Consider the following 20,094-nt stretch of genomic DNA (forward strand, 5'->3'; position numbering starts at 1 on the left):
TTACCCTCACTGAGAAGTACTTACTCTTGCAGACAATCCCACACAAATCAATGCTTCCTTTCCTTAGATGTCACATTAAACTACTCAGGTTTTAAGTGTCACGAATGGGATTTGCAATCTGTTATAGTGTAAGTAAAGTGGATTGTCTGTATTTATGGAGCAAATACCAGAAAACAAAAAGAGAAAGACATCTCCTTTAATGTAACTGCAGACAGTGCAACTGGCCTATTTTGAAGTTATGCTGGTCCAATATTGTTGCCTTATATGAAACTCTACTGTAAAGACCAAGTTAACGTACTGCTTTCTTCTCCAAAGTAGAAATACTCTGACGTTTTTTCCCTTGTCTTTTTTTTTTTTAATTCAGTAATAGGTAGCAATACGAAATGCCAATATTGCCACCAGATAACTTAAGTACTCAGCTTCTGCATTCAATGAATCCCTTAAGATAACATGTAACGTCTGGTTTGAGTAGTACACCCTTTATTTAAGATGATCTACCTGGCAATATTCATGTATATTAAAAATACACATGCTTATTTCTGCAGACTTGCAATTTAATGTATTTTCATAATTCACTACAAAAATGCAGTTCCACAACTGCTACCGTACACTGGGACTCCTACTGTGGTATGGAGAATGCACAGATGTCCTTCCCAGAACTAGCAATACTGTGCATTGTGCAAATTGTCTAGGACTCCAATCTTTTTCGAGCAGCAGTTAGAAGAAAATTTGTGGGTTGAATACCGATATCAAAATACAGATTTAAATAATTTACTCTTAAAAACATACGTATTTATAACCTCTTACAGAAAATAAACAATTTATCTGATTATCAGATATGTCCTCAGTTTTTCCAGTTCCAAGGTATGCAGAGGTCTCCATCCTGCAGCACAGAGTAGAAATGCGAAATGCAAAGGTGCATGCCTTGTAGGTACGGCAATGATTCTTCTAGCAGTCGCTTACAACAATCTATCATCTGTGCACTGGAAACACTGGGTTCCTTATACAGCCGATCCAAAGAAAATTTTTCCGTGGAAGTATCGATTAGCTCTTTTTCTGTAATCATCATCCTAGCAAAAGAAGACAACAAAGTGACAAAATTAGAACTTAATCTCTTAAAAAAAACCCCAAACCTTGACGTAAGTACATTTGTAGGTTATACGCATGAAAACAAAGGTGTCACTTCATGTACAGCTATGGTACAGCTGAGATTTTTGTGCGTGCAGACCATGTCTACCACAGAGGTTAGAGTGAACATACTTCCATGACTATGAGCAACAGCATGCCTACAGTCACGTTTAAATGCCTGCACCACCACTTATTTTTGCTTAACAAGTAATGGGGAAAAATACCAAAATAAATATCCTATGAGGCTCAATTTTTCATGTAAGGGATGAAACTACTTCAATAACCTTGAAAGTGTAAGCTTTAAGAATAAAATCACGTAACTACTCTATTTTCTTAACTAAGACCAGTACTCTGCATGTCATCAAAACCAATGGATGACAGGTACAGTCACCTGATGCATATTAAATGGGTTAATAGCTTACTAACTCCAGAAGTATACGGATTCAGTTGGACTCGATCTTAAAGGTCTTTTCCAACCGAAATCATTCTATGATTCTATGAATATTGAATTCATAGCCTGCAGATGATTTTTCCCATTCACCCCAGACAAATAGTGATAAGACAGCACATGGCAAACTCAAGTTGCTCAAATAAAGTTAACGTGCAGAATTAATCAGGAGTCCCTGAAACTGTGACTGATCATCTAACGCACAGACAGTTTAGGTTCAGCAAGCCTTACTAGCTCAGGCACTGTGCCACGTTAATATAGCTATACTTCCAGAGCCAGCTTGGTTAGGGAAACGGCACCATTGCTGCCCCACAACCCAGTCCCTGTGCTAAAGAACAGAGGAGCTGCAAAGCAGCAGCAAGTTTGCAGGGCCACTGGGATGTGAATCAGCACAAGCTCAGCACAGACACAGCTACTGAGACTATTCGACTCATGTGAAAACACTACGTAGGGGCTCAACACCACTCCTTCCAGAGCTCAGTATGGGATCTCTGTGTACTTGCATGGCACTATGCTCGGCTGAGGCACTCGGATCGCTATACAAAAGCCCAGCCCAGCTCTGGCAGTCAGGGATGAACTGAGCCAGAGAGTTAACCTGGAGCAAGCCTGCCCTCTCTACTGAGCGTATCCATGCCACCCTCCTGAGCGCATTCTCTAACACCTCAGCACCAAGCTTCCCTCTTCTGTGAAACCTCAGGCTCCCTTGAAGGATATAAAGTTAGCTGCACACAGTGAGAATTGTAGGTTTATTTTAAGTCACTTCCACAAGGAGGCTTATACCTCTACCACAATACAAAGCTGGGTATACAAATAACTCTACCACTTTACAAAAGCAAGGGAAGAAGACAATTCATCCTAAATCTTGCATTACTAGAAGACTGACATTATCTGCACAGATGACACAATTTTCTAGAGCAGCAGCATTTGAACTCTCCAGTGCATCAGGTCATACAGAATACAGAATTCCAGCTACGCTATGCTATTTACTGCATGTAAAACATTCATCTGCATGTGTAAAGTAAATCCAGTACATCTCAAAATATTTTCCTTTATCTCTGGGCCCCTTTAACAACCACAGGAGGCTAAAGAAAATGAGAAGTACAGAATGGGTTCTGTTCAAGGAAGCTTTAAGTGGACTTTAAGTGGAAAAGGAGTTTTCAGCTTTGATAAAAACACAACTAATCATAGAATCAATTGGGCTGGAAGGAACCTTTAGAAGTCATCTAGTCCAACCTCCCTGCGGTGAGCAGGGACATCTCCAACTAGATAAGGTTGCTCAGAGCCCCATCCAGCCTGACCTTGAATGCCTCCAGGGATGGGGCTTCCACCACCTCTCTGGGCAACCTCTTCCAGTGCTTCACCACCCTCATTGTAAAAAATTTTTTCCTTATGTCAAGTCTAAATCTACCCTCTTTTAGTTTAAAACCATTATCCCTTGTCCTGTCACAGCAGACCCTGCTAAAAAGTCTGTCCCCATCTCTCATATAGGCTCCCTTCAGGTACTGGACTAAGGGGAAGTATGACATACCCACAAAAACAGTAGAGGTGGCAAATACAGAATGACTGTTTTGTATTTCCTACAGCACAAGAACAAGAGAATGACAAATGAAATCATCAGGCCGTGAGTCTATAAAACATAGATCTCTTCCCTCCTTCATACACACATGCTATATGTAATTCAACTGTGCAATTTGCTTCCAGGGGATATTTTGGAGCCACAAAGCATAAACTGGCTCAAAAAATAATTAGGCAATTAAGAGGGGAAAAAGAAAGAGATTTGTTGAATGCTCCTAACATGAGATAATGTTTCCAGCTTCAAGTATTTTCTCAAGTGCAGTCAGTCAGAAACTGGGAAGGAGTACAGAGTAAAAAAACCCACTGCATTTTGTTCCCCATTCAAACAGCCTTTCCGTAAGCTGATGGATGATGGGGGACAGACCTGTGAGATGACCCAGCATAGCTGTTCTTTAGTATTTTATACAAACCAGCAATCATCCAACACACAACAGAAGAGCTATGTAGCTTGGCTCTTGCGTCCTTATAACATAGCTTGCTTACACTCTGAGGGGAGCCCCGCATTTTTCCTGGATTACTGTCTTTATAACGCAGGATAGCGTGAAGTTTTTTGGAGAATGAGTTACCCAGACACAAATGCATACATTTGATACAGCATCCCTCCCAGCCTCCACAGACAATGCTTTCCCAGCTGTCACATATGGACAGCTACATAGAGAGTTATTCAGCAGTTACAACTTACATGGTGAAAATAATCTAACTCCAAAGCTGGACTAGGGTTATGGAAAAATTCCAACAAACCTCCATGTTTTACTGAATTCCATCTCCAAAAATACATCCTCCCAAGTAATCAGGTCTTAACAGAGCTAAAACCATAAAGCCTTCAGTAAGATTCATCCCTAAAATAATCTTCATTAAAAAAATCTGGATCTATACATACATCATTTATACACTCATGAGAGTGTGATATTTCAACAATTCATTAAAAGCTTTCCAAAGGAGAAAAATAAACTTGCAGTAACAACCTCTAAAAGGACAATAACACCCAGTTACCTATCACAGTATTTTATTCAAAATAAAACCACTATCTCTACTTCATGCTCTTGATCCTCAAAGACATACAACATACAAGGTCAAGAACAAAATTTACAGTTCTGATGGATATTACAAGTCATGGACTTAATAAAGTATGGTATTATGACTCACTATTGTCAGCTCTCTCATCTCAGTCGCATCTGTGAAAGAGTACCAAGGCGGTATTTCTCTGATCATTCTATCCCAATTTTGTTTTCTTCCCCTTGTTAGGTGCTAACTAATCTTTTCCTCAAGTAACACAAACAACTAGAAATAATAATTCCCTACTCGGTCTCTGTTATTTTTAGTTTTGATTTTACTGCTTTCTCGTCACAATGTAAGTAACATTAATAGGAGTTTGTTGCTTTTCTTATTCAACAAAAAGGCCTCTTCCTTAAAAAAAAAACCAAACACCAAAATCTCGTCTTTGGGGAAGCAATTGTAAAAACATTATGTAATTTTGTCTTGTAAGCAAAGATCTTCTATTTCTGAATAAAGTACAACTGTTTCTACAAGGTGAAGGATGAGTATTTTCTAACTGTTTGTGTTCACTGAACGCTAAAATTTTTGACTTAGTAAAGCTGATGGGTAAGGTTCTATTTTATAAACAGAAGTTTTCTTCCACCAAAAGAGCATGAATACATTCTTCAAAGTTCTCCTCCTCCTCCAAATAAAACATACGACACGTAAAGATTTTCATGAGCTAAATGTATTGAGTCACATCAATACTTACTCCTCCTTTCTCTTCAGATTCTCTCTTGCTTCCTGTGCTTTGGCAAAAATAAACCATTGAAGGCTTGCTGGATCACAGACTGTTGGGATTGTGAAGTGTCCAGATTCATGTAAGCTTGGTGTATAACTGTCACTAATGAAACATGATGGAAGTAAAAAAAAACAATTTTTTTTATTTTACTATTTACATGAATTACTTTCACAATAAATTCTGAAGAGAATATCAATTAATCACAATCAGAATAATTGGTAAAAAATTAATCAAGTTTGGTTCATAAGAATACAGAAGCATATTACATAAAGCTTTTTTTAAAATTACGTTTCAGAAGCAACTGTCAACCACACTCAAAAAATATGAACAGCAGCACCATCATACACAGCTGAGTGTTGACCCAACAGCACAAAACCTTTGATTTAACTTAACAGCACAAGACTGTAAAATAAATACAGAACTTTAACTCTAACTTGAAAAAAAGCAGGATTTTCCTCAATCTGATTCCTTCTTAACCCATAGAAAGGCACTTAAAACCTTTAGAAACAAAAAGACTTTGACATAATGAAAATCTGAGATTATATTAGTTTTTTTTCTTAGTGAGAGCAATAATCAGTGTAATTAAAAGAGTAAAAGCTCTACAAGAAACCTTTCCTGCAAATACTTACCTTTCTAGAATCATTTGCAAGCCTCGCAGACTGCGAGGATGAAAAGGTAGTCTACTGTCACATAATTTATTATAGAAAGAGTCCAGAATCTTGTAGTACTCTTCCAGAGTCAACAGGGGTTGCAGTTCTTCAATATATATCACTTGTATGCCTCCCAGAAGTTGGCTTATCCGATCTTCCAAGAACAGTAGCCTTTTTTGAAGTTTATAATAATTTGGCAACCTCTCAAAAATCTGCGCACACACAAAACCCAAACATTTCCTATGTTACAAAGCATAAAACTTCATTTTGAAAAGTGAAAAAAGTAACAAGAAACTCTAAAAGACACTTAACAATGCAAACATGGAACCCAAGGTGGGAGTAGAATTAAAGAATACCAAAAATCAGACATGTCAAGTATATACATTTTAGGGCAAGATATAATGGAATAAGCTCGTAAGCATTTTCAGTATTTATACTATATAAAGGCACCAAAAGGCCATAACAAGATTGATGGATGTCCTCTTTCTCTATACATAGATAAATTAATAGTCCTAGATAAAAAAAAAAATTCTAACCTAAGGCCTACATAAAATGTTTTATCACCACAGTTATAGTGGTAGAGCTATTCCACAGACAGTCTAAAGTGGTTTGGCCAGCCTAATTTATAACAATTCTCAAAAAACAGCAGTCTCTGTTGCTGGAACTAGTTCTTTCCAAGGGTTTGAATGATAACCTAGCTCATCTTGAGTCTGAAGAGAGAGGAGGAAGGTACTAGATCTCTAATCTACAAAACCTATACCAGAAAAGGTTAAGAAGTGATTAGACTTCTGTGTCGAGACACAGAAGGTGCGATAGGGAGAAGGCTGGAACAGGGTAACAAGTGAAAAGGGAAAGTCTCTAATAGTAGTTGCTACTTACCATTTACCCAGTTATTACTGTAACATAGTTTTCCATACAAAAATATACTGCTGCTGGAACAAGTTAAGTGATTTCAGAGTAATCTCTTTAGAAACCCAAGAGAGTAGTAGAATCAGAACAGCTTTTGGCACAATAAAATCCATTGGTTCAGCAATCGTATTTGTTATAGAGAAAAACTGCAAAAATCTTCTAAATATCGTACCTTTGACCAAGCATTCTACAGACTGACTTGGACACTATCCTACTGCTTCCTTTTTCTAATAATTAGCAACAAAAGTGAGAGCACTTAGGATCACTTTCTAAAGTGGCTTAGAATTGGACCAAAAATTCTGCTCTCTAGAAACCAAGCAGCTAACCAACCTCACGAAGATTTTCACTGACTTTTTCTGTGTATCTTTTAACATGATCTTCAGTGCATTTTACAATAAAAAAGCTTTGATATCATGTTCAAATACATACCTCTCCTTTGTCTTCCAATGCAAATACCATCACCACAACTAACTACACGCATTGTCCCATCTGCACAATACTTTGTGGGATATACGACCCCTTCAGAAAACCTCCAGCAAAGGTTAGAAAGAGGAAGCATTTATCTTTTCAAGGAAGACAGTGTTTATTTTAGTATTAATCAGAACAACACTTTTATTCCAATGACTATCAACACTCTCAAATCTCAGAGTAGAAAGTTTTGCATTGAATTCTAGTTTCTCAGTTTAAGTTCTTTGTAAATCATTCACATTAACAAACCATGGTTTGTTTTCTCCCTCAGTGAAACATATATAGGCAAAAATTCAAACCACCACCAGAGAAAGTTTTGGATTGCGTGCTAAATTTTCATATTATTCACTGATTGGAACACAGAAATAGAATATTCTGATATTCTAGCTGGGCGAAATTCCCAACTATGAAATTCCACAAATCATCTCCTTTACAGAGAAATATTTTTTGATAGAACTATCAACAGTATTTCAGCAACCAAGATTCATGAAAATTTCCTTAAGTGACATGCTGACATCACTACGTATTTTATTTGTGGTCCTTTGCATATAATACTTTATCATTTAGGATGCCAGAAAGCTTGTCAGCTCTGAACTTTAAACAAGCAGCAGCAGAATTTGCATAGTCACTAAAGATAAATTTCTGCAACATCCACATTACCTGCCTGAAAGAACAAAGTGGAGCGACAGGGCTGCTTAGCAGACGTTGACTGAAATGATCACTTCATAACTCCCTTTAAGTGCCATTTTTACAAAAACCCTGAATAAAATTCCTAAATTCTTCATGGGAATGAGCTCTTTATGGATCACGAAATATTCTGCCAGTGCTCATGGCACAGACTGGAACACTGCATAACAAATTAGTTTTCTTTAGAGCTAATCAGGGGTAGGATGGATTTGTTAGTGAAAGCAGCAGTAAAGATCTGACAAAGATTGTTGTTAGTATACCACAGGATTAAATTTAGAATGCAATGTACACAGTTATGCTAAACATAGTAGCTATGTGTTCGCTTTAAATCACTCATCAGTTATCTGCACCAATTAATATTTTGCTTATAGTTTAAAAAAGGATGTCAAAACAACAGGCATTATCATTTACTTTGAAATCTTCTTACTTTGGTCCAGTGATCATGAACATCCATGGTCCCCAGCATTATGTGGCCTGCTGCACTCACACCTGAACGGTCTGTGAATACCACCGTGTGTCCTAAAGATTGAACAAAGCTCTTTACTAATTTGGATTATTGCAATTATTCCCACAATTATTTTATGCTTAACTATGTTAGTAACATGTCACAAGCAATACATTTCTGCAGTGCGCACACACACACGAGTAGGTGCTTCCGTGGTTCTCAAAATTTGAAAGAGTCATTCTTGAAAACTCCAGTTCAAGAATTTTTTTATACAAACCTTACTCAGCATTTGCCTTCTCCCTCTTTAAACCTGACAGGTTTTTAGTTAATGGGACTTTTTTCTTTAAAAACCTACTTTTAAAGTAAGAGGAAAAATCTCAGCAGACAGCATATTCAAAGACTCTGTACAAATCATGTATACAGAAGGGAATATATGCTTAAAGAATAGATAAATAAGGTAAAGGTTGGTCAAAGAACTACTAGCGCACCCATTCACTATGTCCACAGGACTCTCTGCAACATGCAAGCCGTAAAAAATGCTTCCACATTAGGCTTTTGCTCTTTTTTTAAAGAATATGAATAGAGACAACATAAAAGGATAATACTAGGTTTACTTTTGGAGGGACAAATCAGTTTTGAGTCAGAGTATGTTTTTTTAAGTGAAGTACAAAGACCCTCAAGAATTCTTTAGGGTAAGAGCACAGGCAACTACAAAAGTCTTCAGTGTGATGTATTAATCTACAATACAAGGCTTAAATAGCAGCTCTTGCTCTCAGAAATCAGCCTTCCAAGAGCAAGACTGACTTGAAGGCATCTAGTCCATCCTTGTACCCCAAGGCAAGATGAACTGTACCTGCATAATTACTGACAGGTATTTGTCCAGTATATTATTAAAGATCTTCAAAGATGGAGACTACAACAGGTTCACAAGACAGACTTGTCTAGCATTTTAAATCCTTAGCATGCTTAGGTAAAGAAAATAATTTGAAACCTGATACAATTTAAAACTATGACTTATTGTCCTGCCCGCTCTGTCTTTTGAGAAAGGATTAGGTGAACCCTCAAATGAAAGCCACTCAAAACTGAGTACCTGCAGACAGGCATAAAATGTGGAGTTACAATTAGAGGAAACAGCTACTGCCACAGGTCAAACAGCTGTATGAGAAGAATGGTAGGTCAGGTTTACAACTATTTTAGTTTTTCCTGGGAAAATACAGACTTTAATATAGGTATTTTATGGAACACGCAAGATAAGAGAAGACAATACAATTTTAAAGGTATTCTAGTAAGTCCTCCTTATTATATGGACTCTTTAGAGAGCTATTCGCATTTTTGTCTTGAATCTACCAGGGGTAACAATCTATTGCTACCTCCAGCCTTTCCAGAGGTTCAGTCTAGTTTTTTTACTTTCACTGTTGGTACTAAGTCTAGTGCCTTCAACTTAGTCAGTCTGCATTTATAAAGAAGCAAAATAGAAGCTGAGTGTAGCGAATACACTATAAGGAAATGTTACTTTAAATGTAAGCTTAAAATGTTAAGTTCTCACCAGCTTTTCAGTAAGCCTGACAGGTGTGTTTTCGCAGTTACCAAAAGCATTCGTGAAAAGAACTAGAGCTCCCTTGTCACAGAAGACTCATGGTCATCTTTGAATCAATACTGTATCAGGATACATGAAACAAGCAACAGAAATACCTTTAACATTCTTTAATACTTCAGGTCTCTGTTGGACTAAGCGACCTAGACTGTGTAGTTGGCTACAGCGGTGAGCAATCCCCCAGCTTCTCTGCCACCTAAATAAAAATATAATTGAAAACGTTTCATTCTCAACATTATTTAAAAAAGAAAAAAAAAAATCACAGAAGTTGAGATGCAGCTAAATAACACAAACAAACAAAATAGCACTCCAACAGTAATAAAAGCAAAGGCCTACTGAAAAGCTGTCCATGTCATATGCTATTTGAACAGATAAAAAGCCTAAATAAAATTTCAGTTTCTCTTTGTACACTGTGTAATGGTTGTCTAGAGGAGCAAATGTGGTATATAAGGACATTGTATCTGGTGTTTTTTTTTCCTTTGAGTCCTAGCCCAAAACATTACTATTATTCCAGTGCTAAGTTGCTATATATATATATTTGTATTTTACAGTGGAATAATTTTTATTAAACCATACAGGAACCAGGTGTTACATTGGTGACTTTAATATACAGATCAAACTCCTAACTACATTTCAAAAAGTATTTAAATTGTAAAGTTGTCCCAGTGTATTGAAAAATTACGCCCTTTTACAAACTTCCAGCTGATATAAAACTGTCTCAAAATGGAAAATTACCATTCCCTTCTTGAACTAGCTCTGTCTGGGATGGAGTTAATTTTCTCCGTAACACTCCTGTGTGTTGTATTTTTTACTACAACAGTGTTGATAACACACCCCTGTTTTGGCTATTGTGCAGTGCTGGTACAGTGTTCAAGCTTTTGCTTTTTCTCCCCACTTTGCCCCCCTCCATCAGCGAAGAGGCTGCAGCAGGCAAGAAGCTGGGAGGGGACACAGCCAGGTCCGGTGACTCCAAATGACCAAAGGGATATTCCAGACCATATGATGTCAAGCTCAGCAATAAATGTTCAGTTAAAAGAGGAGAAAGCGGGGGGGACCCTCTTGGTTATGGTGTTTGTCTTCCCAAGCGAGCATTACTCATGCCAAGATCCTGCTTTCCAAAAGGGGCTAAACACCTGCCTGCTGATGGGGAGCAATGAATGAATTCCTTCTTTTGCTTTGCTTGAACACACAGCTTTGCTTCACTTCACCTGTTAAACTTCTACCTTGATCCATGAGTTTTCTTGCTTTTGCTCTTCTTATTCTTTTCCTCTCATCCCGCTGGTGGTGTTATGAGTGGGCAGCTGGGTGGGTGCTTAGCTGCTGGCTGGGGTCAACCCACGCCACCTCATTTAGGGAAACCTAACTTGCAAAAACCCACTCGTTGGGATGCAGAGAATGGCACCATGCCACAGCCCTTAGGAGGCAATTCAATCTATTATAATGCAAATCATTCTAATAACTACTTACTGTTACCTAGCAATATCATTTTGCTTTCAGTAGCACCAGACAGGAACGTAAAAAGGTGGCTTATAGATCCTACCTTCTCTTCAGCTGTCCTAAACTTACACATGGCACAAAGCAAATGACCCTGTTATTTTTTCAAACCTCCGAGCACTAGCATTAGGCTGTAGGATCACAAGTAGTAGTTTCCAATTATGATACTCGTTTGTCAGATTACTGACGTTCACATTCTTTTCTGAATTACGACAACATAACTCTTGGCAGGTTAATAACTCTTCACAGAACACAACAGTTTTAGAGTATTTTAAAAGCACAAACTATAAGAAAATTAAATACAAGCCATGAATAAAACCAAACCTACGCATTTAATACTGAAGACTGTTTCAGAAACTTAAAAATCCCTACCATGGCACAGTTGCAGAGGATTAGAAATTGTGTTCAAAAAAACCTGGCTTCAGCTTAAAGGAAGCCAGGGTCTTTTACAGAGTAAAAGGAACAAAAGCATGACTTCAGAAGCTGCAACGCTCTCTTTCCTGGTTAAAAGAAGAACTTAAACAGACTAGCCCTTGAAATAATCCCTCCAAGCTTATTTTCCCACTGTTGAATACCCTCACTGCCATTTTCCCATCCTGAATATCCCACTTCAGAACCTTCTCATTCAAAGACACAAAATTTAAAAAAGGATTGTAAATTATTTTCTGGACAATATTCTGAAGAATCAAGATCACCAACTGTACTCAACTCTTTCAAGCAAACAAATCTCCTCCTCCTCTGGAGCATGGGAAACAAGACACTAGAAAGAACAACATTTTTATTAAGCCTTCAGAGGATGTCAAAACGTACCATGTGCAGAGTTGCATTTCACTGCCAAGCTAGTCACATTTGTAGATATTCACTTGAATTCAGGAAGAGCAATTTTATCCAGCAAAACATCCAAACTAATGCATATGCACAGGTCCTATTTCAAGTGCCTAGCTGTTTGCCTCAACTGGAAACCTACATTATTTGTTACAAATACTAGATCTTTTTGAGCAGATTGTAACAGGAAACTCTTGTCCCAACAGAATTCTTCTAGAAAAATACTATTCAGTGCAGTAACACTTTTACCTATCTGAAATAGAGCTGTTTAGCTGGAATAAGCCTTTAAAGCTCATGGCGTAGTATTATACAACACGTCCTTGCTTTGACTGTCTTAATGCAAGTCCAACTTGTCTAATTTATTACCTGATATCTGAGAGCTGGAGTTGACGAGAGAGTTCAAATTTTAAACGCTCTAGTTCTTTTCTAAGTGGCAAACTCTTTTTCAGCTTTTTTACTGCACTTGCTTCATGATCATCTAGCCAGGATCTGAAAGAAGAGGAGGAAAAAAACCCAACAGTAGAAGCAAACAGTACAACTGTTTCATGCAAACAGTATAACTAACTGAATTCTTACTGTTAACATTACTGTTTTATTTCAAGTTACCAGGTAAAGGGATTTTTTTAAAAGCAGAGCACAGAAACTGAAATTGCTAAATGCTTCACCTTAAGATATCTACAAAGGAAAACGTGGCACTTAATGTCTTTGGTGGAGGGGGGACTACAGAATCACATTGAACCAAAAGACACCAACAGTGTTAAAACTGTAAGACTTAGAGGTGTGAAAGATGTAGAGCAGCAGGTAAGTGTGATTTAGGGGGGCAGCTTCAGAACTTAGTGCTTTAATGAAAGAAGTTCCCAAACATCTGCCTTAAAACCAAAAAAACCCAACTGAAATGATCATAGTAGATTATCAAATAAAGGAGGTGGTATTAACTGGCTAAGTTAGGTAACCCTTACAGAGCTGGGATGAACACAGATTAAGCAGGTCAAAGTTTTAGAGTTTTTTTTGTCAATGATCACAAACATGACTCATGGAGTACATCTAAAATTTTCAATAAATAGATCATTCTATTTCCAGGAAAAAGCTACTCTTTAAGAGCTTCAGCCTTCATTCATAGCATAAACTTATTTTCACACTCTTATTTTTACAAATATTTCCATTCTCATACATAAATAAGTGTAAAAATTCAAACTCAGAAGCAAAAAGAGAGGCCCAATGCCAAATCGCTAGGTATTAAAACCTGACTGTTAATACCTAACTGTTTCGGCATTTCTTGTAAATGTGTAAAAATAAGTAAAAATATTCTCTAGTATGTTAAATCTCAGTTAAGTGTTTTACAGTAGCATAGATTACAGTAGTTTTATCTGCAAGGTGCTAGGAAGGATGAGGGGTATTATTTGCACTGAAGATTCTACCACCACAGTTCTGCATTTATTTCCAATGGCACCTAAGTCTCATTGTTACAATAAGTTTTTCAAGGTAGTATTTTTCACTCTTCCCCAAAATAAGCACATAGATTTTATAAACGACTGACTTCTAATACACAACACACTGCATTTAATGCAAGTTCAGTCTTTAAAATTGCCTCAGTTTAAATATTAAGGTTGGTATGCAGAATAACAAATCAGAAGCACAACACTAAGATATCCGGCAAATTAAAACATTTTAACCTTAGTTTTCATGTCTTATCTCCCACACCACCCCCAACAGATTGTGATAATGAAATACTAACAATAAAGTCAGTCCTGTGTTACAGAAGTACTGTAAGAGGTAAGGAGCTATTTGGAGCAAATGGAACCTCTCCCTCCTTCTGAATCGCCACCAATATTCCACAAAACTGAAAAACTAGATCAACCAAAACTAGATTGACCAAACATGAATGCTGGGCAAAGAGACAAGAATGCCTTGGCTTAGCTGGCACTACAGTTATCCCAAGAGCTCATTTGAACTCTCTTTAATTATCAAAAGCATGACAGAATCACATGTTGGACAATAAAGTTTTGTATTGTTCAGAATGTTTATTGATTGCCTTTAAAAAACCTCAGCATTAGCGTAAGACAAATTTAGGTTACAAAATATCAGTTAAATAAAAGCCTTACATACATTAAAGTTGTTTCCATTCTCTGGGCTTGTTCCAGTTCCTCCTCAGGATCCTTGAATCCAGTGAATGAATAATAAGTCTTATCCCATTTGATAGGTCTGTTCACTGTGCTTTTTGCTTCCTTGTGGGGCTGAGAGTTCACATTCAAACTTTGAATATGCTCCGTAGATAAACTGCAGGAGTTGAGAATATCTAATACTGTGCTCAGGAGATCCCTAGTATGTAATGTAAAACTGACTGCTCGAAATCCTATAAAACAGAAGTCTCACAAAATTAGTATTATTTAATTAAAATTATCAAAAACGCATTCACATTTCTCTCGTAAGAACCCAAACAAGGTGTACACAGTCGGAAATCATTATGATACTGTTATTTCAATGCTCAGCGCAAAATTCACGTGCAGTTTAACCTTTAAAACTGTTATGCATTCAAAAAATATAAAGAGTTTTAACTATCCGAATCATTGGACAAGTTGGAAACCTAGCTGCAGCATAACCCAAAAAAGGACGTTTTTGCTTTAGCAGTGGCAGTTTTATCCAACAGCTCTATACAATTCACGTTATTACTGATCATCACTTTGGATATCATTTACTGGAGAAACGCAGTACTACAAAAGCTCTTCAGAGGCTATGAACAGAAGCTTCAGAACAAAACATGACATGTGCACACTGGCTAAAAAACTAAGTCCCATCACTTAGCTATTGCGCCTAACTGCCCCATTAGAAAGCAAGCATTAGACTCAAGAGCAGAACACAGTTGCTGGTTCAACCATTATTTTAAGTAGACTGGCCATAACACTACTATTTTATTGAAAAACAGCATGACTCTGTTTTCTAGCAGTAGGGTCCTTCACAATTTGCTCAAGTGTTCTGACTATCAGGATGCAGAACATAAAACTCATCTGTTAGGTAAAGCATATTGCTACATCAAAGACAGATACGTAGAATAAAATTAATCAAAACCAATCTTCCAAACTTGGCAGTATTTTCTGTAGTCTCAAAGCTAGGAGACAACGTGGTAAATTGAAGCTTCCAATACTACACAACTTCTGCTTACAGAGTAAGTTCCTACTGATCCTACAAGCACCCTGACATTGTGGATTACACATTATCTGCAATGAAAACAAGGAGCCAGCTGTTGTTCCAGCTAAACATGACAACAGTAGTAAAAGCAGGAAAGTTATAATTTACATCAACCTATGGTTTTTACTTCCTCATACTGTAACTTGACCCCACTTTTGAAATTTCTCATTCTTTCAATGCTTTTTAAAGCTTAAGATGTTTAATTACTTGGGATGGTCCTAGCTGTCTGATCTAATACATATTTTCATGGTTTGACAGGGTTTTATTCAGCTGAAAAGTCATTATGACTGCACACGGCTAAGTAACGGTCTGAAAGAATATGAATACAGGAAGATACATTCTGCATGATCTAAAAGCACCTGAAGCACTGAAGGATTCTGGAACATCAGAAGAGTTTGGTTCTCTCTCTCTTACATAAAAGGTAAGCTGAGTTGGCTTAAAGGAACGAAACCCTGGTTTCTGTAGGTTCTCCAAGTAGCCATTTAACCTCTTCAGAGAGTTTTCATTTACTTCCTGTTTAAAAAAAAGGAAAAAAAATTATGATGATTTTAAAATTATGATGAATTTGGCCATTTTTCATCTAAACCTTTCTAATTTTACATGCAGAACGTTTTTACAAGCTGCCAGCTGCTCTTAAGAAGTAGTGATATAGTTCATATTTTCAGCATAAATGAATAATTATCTTGCATGAATAAATTGTATGATGTACATACTTGTACATTCTTGTACATTCCAAAATACCACTTTTAAGGCTTTCAAGCTTAAAGAAATCCATTGATTCAAATATAATAATGCACAGCATTTCAAAGGGATAAAGCAAGTAATATGCATTATGCATTAGTCTGGAAGGACTCAGTATTTTCTTTACAACAATTAAACAGAAAATATGACTCATAAATAATGGACGTTTAAGGGACCTATCCTTGTTAAAAATAAAGAAAGCGCATCTTTTTGTTCTCTGGTAACAGCCAAATTCAATTCTAATACTGCTTTTGTTTCTCTGACATCAGGAAAACTAGGAAATTTCCATCCTTGATATATGACACATTTACAAAGAAAGCATGCTAAAAGATTTTTACTCTCTCTCTGGGATGCTGGCCAAAGAAATCTGGATGCACAGCGAAATAGAAAGGTCTGAGAGCATTGATGGCATCAGCTCCTGACAAAGTTCTTGACTGAAGAATGCACTGTAGCAATATCTTCTCCAGACATAACCTAATAAAGTAATAAAATGTTTATGTATGATGCAACCAATCAAGTGACAAACTGATATAAATTACCTTAGAATGTGACAGAATGGAGTAAACATTCACAATTGCAAGTATAATAATTTAAAACTGATATTAGAAGTCTGAGTTACGGATTTTTCCCCTTGGGACTCACAAAGCTGTATTTATACAGAGCAAATCCAACAGGCTTGCGAGATGGTGGATGCTAACGGCTGATCAAAGACATGTAAATAACTACAATAACTTTTCCCTCTACTTTCTCAAAGCAGGCTCAAATAAAAAATTCCCCAGTCAAGAAGTCTAAATGATGAAGACTGGCTTTAGCGGTATTTTTTGTGGCTACTGCTAAAGCTGCTCTTAAAAGCCAACCCTTACATACTTTTGAACTTCGAAGTTAAAAAGCCAAATGCAATATTTTTCAAGCAGTGCCAGAAGAACATTAAATTTTACCCAGGAATAATAATCACAATTCAATCAAAAGAAGTTCTGCACTAGTTTCTGAGGTCCACATACTTGTGTCCATTTAAAAAAAAAAAAAAAAAAAAAATCTACTTTCCCGAGCATACTTTTATAGAAGACATCAAGTAAGAAGACAGTACTTTTTTGCCCTTTGATCTTCATTGAAATAGAAGAAAACAAGGAGTAAAAGAAATTTCAGTCACAGGAAAAGAAGATTGTTTCACCTAAGATCAGAAGGAAAAGTTAAGTTGAAGAAGTTCTAGGAAGTTCGGAAAGTACAAAGACGGAATTCCTCCAATTATGCATAAATTAAACAACAGCTCCTCAATGAGCACACTTGTGTAAAAGAAAACTGAAATGGAAGGAAAAACAAGTTCTTGTTAAAGACCACCAAAATTTTCTGCCATAGCTCAAAGCTGATATTCAGGTTAGCAAACTAATTACCAAGAGACACTATATGTAAACGCAGTAAGAAAATCAGAATTGGTAAATACTTAATAATAGATTTCTCCTTCAGCTGATTTCACAGGCTAACAAATTCAATGGGCCAACCTTTTTCTCTGCCATCAACGTTCATTTCAGTTTGCAACTCAGAAGCGTAGGGATTCTGCTCTGTTAAGCAATACAATGCTGTTTCACTCCTCACACTGCTATTCAATCTGCAAGCCCCAAACAGGAAAATATATGGCAGATTGGAGGCAAAGTTGCTTCCAATTCACATAAAACTAATAACTTAATAATAGTTAGCAAGACTGTTTTATAAAGAGCTATGTGTTCAGCATCCTAGACCAAATAATCATCCTGGACACAGAAACATGTGAGACTTTCCTGACTGCTTTCATTAATCACAAAAATCAAAAAAACCCCAAATTTGTGCTAGGAAAGTAAGCAGTATTTTTCATTTTGGCAAATGGTAAATGACAACAGTTGAGTTGTCAAGCAGATGCAATGACCCTTACTTTACCTTTGTTCTGTCAACCTTTCCAGCTCTTCAATTAGAAACACGAAAGCAGTTAAAGCTAGTTTTCTAGCTAAGAGGTGGGCAAATATTTAATTAGTAGATCTTAAAAGTCAGCTTGCTGAAAACAGGAGTTTTCATAGAAAAGTGGGATGGAAAACCTGTAATGTAAGAAGACTGATGAAATTTCGAACTGTTATGACTAAAACCAATGCTCATGCATGTGAATTAAATAGATTAAAAACAAAAGAGATAAAAATGTATTACTGGCAAACCCTTCTACCTCCTTGCCGGCTGCACCTCAGAAAGACTCTAAGACTAGTCATCACTATAGCCCATGATCCTACTCAAAATAGCAGGAGACGGTGAAGTACCACAGCAATAATCATGTTTTTATAGAGAGCAAAAGCTCTCAATGACAAGAACATGCCAGAGTTGCTCAGTGATGCAGGAAAAAAAAAAACCTCTACATGACCTGGCAAGAAAGGAAGCAAAGGAGACTGGATAAAAGTCCAGTTGGTCATATGCTTTATCATTTTGGATCGGGAAACACCAAAATAATTGTCTGGTTGAGAGGAAAAAAAATAGCAGAATTTTTTCTTTTCTTTTGTAGCAAGTGGACACAAAGCAGTAAAAAGGGGAAAAAAATTCTTTCCAACAAAGGGAAAAAAAAAAAAAGTAAATTGACCAGCTACCTATCCGACAGCAGTTTTGACTAACTGCCATGCAAGAAAGTTACATCCTCCTAAACCCAGCTGCTAGGGGGAAATAAGGAGCTCAGTTCTCTCTCCACCATTTCCCACATCCTCTCTCGAGCTACGCTGCATGCTCTTTCCAGTAGTTAGGGAAAAAAGTTCCAACATACCTGCAAATTATTAATCATACTTCCAAGTTTATTAATCATAAACTTCCATCTGGCACTCTACAAGAAAAACGGCCAAGTATGGTTAACTTTAGTTCCCTTGTTCTGTATCTAAACAACACTGTCATGCTAGTAGGAAGGCTCAGGATTCCAGCCAAAAGTCTATTTTGAACTTGCTTAAAAGAGAAACGCTCAAAGGCCAAAATTAGTCTGCGTGACAGAAGGAAGAATTCATTCACTGAAGGTGAAAGACAGAACTCTGAGGCATCCTTCAAGCGAAGTGACAAAATAAGTGAATTAAAATGAATTTAGAGAGAGAAAATGCAAGAAAGATGCTTATAGCTTCACTCACAAGGAGCAAGGATTGTTCCAAGAGCTTCATTCAGAGTTGAAGAGCAGAGAAAGGCTTCATGTTAAAATCAAGGTCATAACCACTTCGAGGACAGCCGTCTCCACTTCATGAAAGATATGAAACACAATCTGCACTAGAACACATTATGCAATCGTATTCTATGACTGATTTAATTTATTGATTAAGTAATTCCCTTCAGCCTTCCTTTTACTTTTTCTTCACATCCCTCTGAAGTTTAACTTTTTGGCTTATAGCTTTGGCACTGAAAAGCTTTGTTAAATTAAGCTCATTATTACAGATATATTCATTCATTTTGAAACACTGAGCTTTAATAACTCAGTAATGCAGTAAGATACTGGATATCATATTCAGATTCAGACTACCACTTTCTCATAATTAAGCTATTTTAAACCCCTTGTTTTGTTGAGAGCCTTTTTAACGTCTCACTCGAGGACAGGCATATGGCTTTTGGGGATTTTCAACTGTGGATGCTCTGTTGAAAGCTTTAAGTTGCAAAAATGAGAAAGCCAAAGAAATAAGCATTAAACAAAAATACCAAAACCAGTTTTACATATATGCAAGTCATAGGCAAACACTTAAATACATGCTAAAAGTAAATTAGGTCAGCAACATGCCATACCTTCTCACGGCTCTCAAGCAGCAAAACATTTCAGCAACTCAATGGTCAAGTCAACTTTCAGCCATTCACTAACTCACTTAAAAAAAGAGGGGAAAAAAAAAACATCTTGTTTAGTGAAGGGCATGAATATTTTCCCCTGTTACTTATCAGGGCATTCTCTAAATCCTAGGTGATATCTTTCAAAGTCACAATATAAAACTGAAAAATCACACATAAATTGGAAAGCTTTGCATAAAAACGTTTTCAGTTCCCTCCACTAACAGTGAGTCTTACAAATATTAAGAGTTGTTACCATATTTTGATTTGAAGATTAATATTTAAAGATGTTCCAGTTAGGAAAATACCTCTAAAAAATTATTTACTGAAAACGTTTCCCGCTATTCCTGATGTTCAGGTTTTGTTGTAAAG

At 36.8% G+C, this 20,094-nt stretch overlaps 1 protein-coding gene across 1 annotated transcript; it reads right to left on the reverse strand.

The window, feature by feature from the left end:
* Positions 1-540: 540 nt before the first annotated feature.
* TCAIM (T cell activation inhibitor, mitochondrial) lies at positions 541-19,754 on the reverse strand. Its single transcript, XM_009703433.1, has 10 exons — positions 19,687-19,754; positions 16,266-16,401; positions 15,546-15,699; positions 14,107-14,353; positions 12,367-12,489; positions 9,780-9,877; positions 8,070-8,161; positions 5,558-5,790; positions 4,899-5,030; positions 541-1,070 (listed from the first exon to the last, which is right to left on the reverse strand). Exons 1-10 carry the CDS (start codon positions 19,713-19,715, stop codon positions 845-847), a joined length of 1,470 nt encoding a protein of 489 aa, XP_009701735.1. The 5' UTR covers positions 19,716-19,754; the 3' UTR covers positions 541-844.
* Positions 19,755-20,094: the final 340 nt, after the last annotated feature.

Source organism: Cariama cristata, unplaced genomic scaffold, assembly GCF_000690535.1.
Source record: "Cariama cristata isolate BGI_N322 unplaced genomic scaffold, ASM69053v1 scaffold12227, whole genome shotgun sequence".
NCBI lineage: Eukaryota > Metazoa > Chordata > Aves > Cariamiformes > Cariamidae > Cariama > Cariama cristata.